Here is a 4370-nt window from a genome sequence, read left to right as displayed (position 1 = left end):
AACTCCTTCTGCCATCTACAAATGTCTGCATCCCCTCTACCACATCCTTAGTGGCTTCTGTGTACTTTGCCTGAACCAAGGCAAACGATATCCTAGATGGTTGCTTTTCAGCATAGACCCTCCTCAGAGGCAGTCTCATTATTCCATAGCTTAAAGCCTTTAATGGGTTTAAACATTTCATCATGTCACCTTTGCTATTGCCCTTGTGCAGAGCACAGGTTTTTCTTTCATGGAGCTTATCTCTTCACAAACAATGGCATCTTTCTCTGCACAAACCCACAGTGTGTAAACATTTGACCATATTTCTTTACTTACCATATTACACATTTTTATATCTTCCTGTTATCTCTCACAATAAAGCTAATGAAGAACAGTGATCAGTAGCCATGTTGCAGTCTGGATGATGAACTATCTTGAAGTCTCCATCAAGCAACTTAGTCTATTACTTTTGAGTTCAGCCTCAGTCAGTCAAACCTTCAAACATATAGGTAGATTTTTTTCATATAATTTTATTGGATAGTTTTTATTTATATTTCAAATGTTATCCCTATCCTCCAACCAACTACCAACACCTTCCCACCTTCTTGCCCTGGCATACTCCTTCACTGGGTAGTCCAGCCTTGGCAGGACCAAGGGCTTCTCCTCCCTTTGGTGTCCAACAAGGCCATCCTCTGTTATATATGCAGCTGGAGCCATGGGTCTGTCCATGTGTATGTTTTGGATAGTGGTTTAGTCCCTGGGAGTTCTGGTTGGTTGGTATTGCTGTTCTTACAGGGTTACAAGTCCCTTCAGCTTCTTCAATCCTTTCTCTAACTCTTCCAATAGGGAAACAGTTCTCAGTTCAGTGTCTGGCTGTGAACATTCACCTCTGTATTTGTCATGGCATTGAGAATTTTTGCCACAATATAACACAAATGTCTAGTCCCCATACAGTCCTCTTCCCTTCTAAAACATCATTAGGAAGGCTTCTACTGTTATGGTGGTTTTCAGCATTCTTGTTTCCAAACTAATAAAAAAAAAATCATGACCCTTGGGTCACAGCAGGCTAACTACCTCTGTCGTCCAGCCCCAAATGCTTACTTGTGTAATATACATGACAAGTAGTATATTAAACTTCTTTTTTTTTTTACCAGTAACAATAACTTTTATTCTCTAGCAGGTCATTTTTCTACTGCTTCAGTAATTTCCTCTCAGAAAACACAAGTTTTAGAACTGAATCACTTGACCCTTTCTCTTCTTGTCGTCTCCCAGTTCAAAATGCTTGCATCTCTTAATGGCCAACATCCTCTTAGATCTGCAGTTGGGCTCAACACACTCCAGCCTGAGCACAATCTTCTTTGTAGTTTTGGCCTTCTTTCGAAAAATTGGCTTTGTTTGCGCGCCGTAGCCACTCTGCTTCCAGTTGTAGCGCCGCTTTCCTTGGACATACAGGGAATCCTTGCCCTTCTTATACTGGGTCACTTTGTGAGGCTGGTGCTTGCCACATTTTTTACAGAAAGTCCTTCGGGTTTTAGGTACATTGACCATCTTTGTAGCAGAAGTGTCTGTGATGAAAACGAGAGACCGGCAGCAGCGATCCCCGCCTCAACCGCACACGCCGAACAGGACTGTATTAAACTTCTTTATGCTACCCAACTTAATGCTCATAACAACCCCAAGAATTATGGGCTTTTAAGTGCATCCCCACTTTACAGACAAGGTATCAGAGGTTAAAACATCCATCTCAGATCACAGAATATAGAGTCAAATTTCCTTAAGAACATCCCTACAGTGCAAACTGTAATGGGAAATACTGGTAATTGGACTACATTAAAATAAAGAACACACGTGTATTAACAAAAGACAAAGGGTAAAAGCACACACATAAGAAGGTTGCCATCAGGGTTCCAGCCTGGGCCCGGAACTGAACTGAACCATTCACACAGCTCCCTGCACCCAAACCCTCTGCGGGAGAGAGCCGGACCTTGAGAAGTATAGACACTCCTGAGAACTCAGAGGGGACTGCTCTCTGGCCACATTCCTAACAGAAGAGGAAATTGCCTAGTACCATCTGAGACCCCTGGCAGAGGAAGATAGGAGAAGTCAGGGGCAGGATTGTTCGGGTTTCTGCCTGTGCTGAGACCTGAAAGCCATTGCCAGGAGCACCTACACACCTGAGAGCAGAGCTCTCTGTTCCGAGATCCAGTGGAAAGAAACCAGGTCTACAGGAATGCTGACACACAGGCCTAAAGGATAGTCAAGCCACTATCAGAGACAGCAAGACAAGCGAAATCACCAGAGACAACCTGATGGTGAGAGGCAAGCAGGAACCTAAGCAACAGAAACCAAGACTACTTGGCATCATCAGAGCCAGTTTCTCACCAACGCAAATACTGATATCCAAACACACTGAAAAGCAAGATTTTGATATAAAGTCACATTTTATGATGATGGTGGAGGACTTTAAGAAGGACATAAATAACTCCATTAAAGAAATACAGGACAACACAAGTAAATAAGTAGAAGCTTTAAAGAAGAAACATAAAAATCCCTTAGAGATACAGGAAAACACAACCAAACAGGTGAAGGAATTGAACAAAACAGTCCAGTATTTAAAAATGGAAATAGAAACAATAAAGAAAGCACAAAGGAAGACAATGCTGGAGACAGAAATCCTAGGGAAGAGATTGGGAGTCCTAGATGCAAGCATCACCAACAGAATACAAGAGATAGAAGAGAGAATCTCAGGAGCAGAGAATACCATAGAAAACATTCAGACAACCATCAAAGATAATGTAAAATGCAAAAAGCTCCTAGCCCAAATCATCCAGGAAATAAAAACAAAATGAGAAGATCAAACCTAAGAATAACAGGTATAGAAGAAAGTGAAGACTCCCAACTTTAATGGCCAGTAAATATTTTCAACAAATTATAGAAGAAAAGTTCCCTAACCTAAACAAAGAGGTGCCCATAAACATACAAGAAGCCTACAGAACTCCAAAGAGATTGGACCAGAAAAGAAATTCCTCACATCACATATTAGTCAACACACCAAATGCACAAAACAAAGAGTATTAAAAGCAGTAAGGGAAAAGGGTCAAGTGAGATATAAAGGCAGACCTATAAGAATTAGACCAGACTTCTCACCAGAGTCTGTGAAAGCCAGAAGATCCTAGGCAATTGTCATACAGACCCTAAGAGAACACAAATGCCAGCTCAGTCTGCTAATATCCAGCAAAACTCTCATTAACATAGGTGGAGAAACCAAGATATTCCATGACAAAACCAAGTTTACATAAAACCTTTCTACAAATCCAGCCCTACAAAGAAGAATAGATGGAAAACTCCAACACAAGGAGGGAAAATGCACCCCAGAAAAAGCAAGAAAGTAATCTCTTTACAAAAAAACCAAAAGAAGAGAGAGACATAAACATAATCCTACCTCGAACAACAAAATAACAGGAAGCAGCTATTCCTTAATATCTCTCAACATCAATAGACTCAACTCCCCAATAAAAGTCATAGACTAACAGACTGCATACATAAAAAGGACCCCCACATTTTGCTGCATAGGAACATACATCAGAGACAAAGACAGACACTACCTCAGAGTAAAACACTGGAAAACAACTTTCCAAGCAAATGATCTGAGGAAACAAGCTGGAGTAGCCATTCTAATATCGAATAAAATCGACTTTCAACCAAAAGTCATCAAAAAAGTTAAGTAAAGACACTTTATATTTGTCAAAGGAGAAATTCACCAAGATGAACTCTCAGTCTTTAATATCTATTCTCCAAATGCAAGGGCACCTACATTCATAAAAGAAACCTAGCTAAACCTCAAATCCTACATTGCACCTCACACAATAATAGTGGAAGAGTTCAATGCCTGAATCTCATCAATGGACAGATCATGGAAACATAAATTAAACAGAGACATAGAGAAACTAACAGAAGTTATGAACCAAACAGATTTAAGAGACAATTATAGAACATTTCATCCTAAAATAAAAGGATATACCTTCTTCACCTCATGGTACCTTCATCAAAATTGACCATGGAATTGGACACAAAATAGGCCCCAACAGATACAGGAAGATAGAAATAATCCCATGCATCCTATAGGATAACCATGGACTAAGACTGGTCTTCAATAAACAACAAAAATGGTAGAAATCCTACATATTACATGGAAGCTGAAAAATGCTCTACTCAATGATAACTTGATCAAGGAAGAAATTTAGAAAGAAATTAAAGACTTCTTAGAATTTAATGAAAATGAAGGCATAACATACCCAAAATTATGGGACACAATGAAAGCAGTGCTAAGAGCAAAACTTATAGCTCTTAATGGCTGCAAAGAGAAACAGAAGCGAGCATGCATCAGCTTC

The 4370-nt window shown here is 39.9% G+C and overlaps 1 protein-coding gene across 1 annotated transcript; it reads right to left on the bottom strand.

Annotated features, from left to right (window-relative positions):
- Positions 1 to 1117: 1117 nt before the first annotated feature.
- Positions 1118 to 1601, bottom strand: LOC116902962 (60S ribosomal protein L36a-like). Its single transcript, XM_032905286.1, has one exon. The coding sequence runs from the start codon at positions 1525 to 1527 to the stop codon at positions 1207 to 1209; it is 321 nt and encodes a 106-aa protein (XP_032761177.1). The 5' UTR covers positions 1528 to 1601; the 3' UTR covers positions 1118 to 1206.
- Between the last annotated feature and the right edge of the window lie 2769 nt (positions 1602 to 4370).

The sequence above is a fragment of the Rattus rattus genome, chromosome 6 (assembly GCF_011064425.1).
Source record: "Rattus rattus isolate New Zealand chromosome 6, Rrattus_CSIRO_v1, whole genome shotgun sequence".
Classification (NCBI taxonomy): domain Eukaryota; kingdom Metazoa; phylum Chordata; class Mammalia; order Rodentia; family Muridae; genus Rattus; species Rattus rattus.
The sequence above is the reverse complement of the archived record's forward strand: the minus strand, read 5'-3'. Positions and strand labels throughout refer to the sequence as shown.

Excerpts from the sequence above, each read along its gene's own strand:
- LOC116902962 (XM_032905286.1), bottom strand. The coding sequence starts at position 1,527 with ATGGTCAATGTACCTAAAACCCGAAGGACTTTCTGTAAAAAATGTGGC.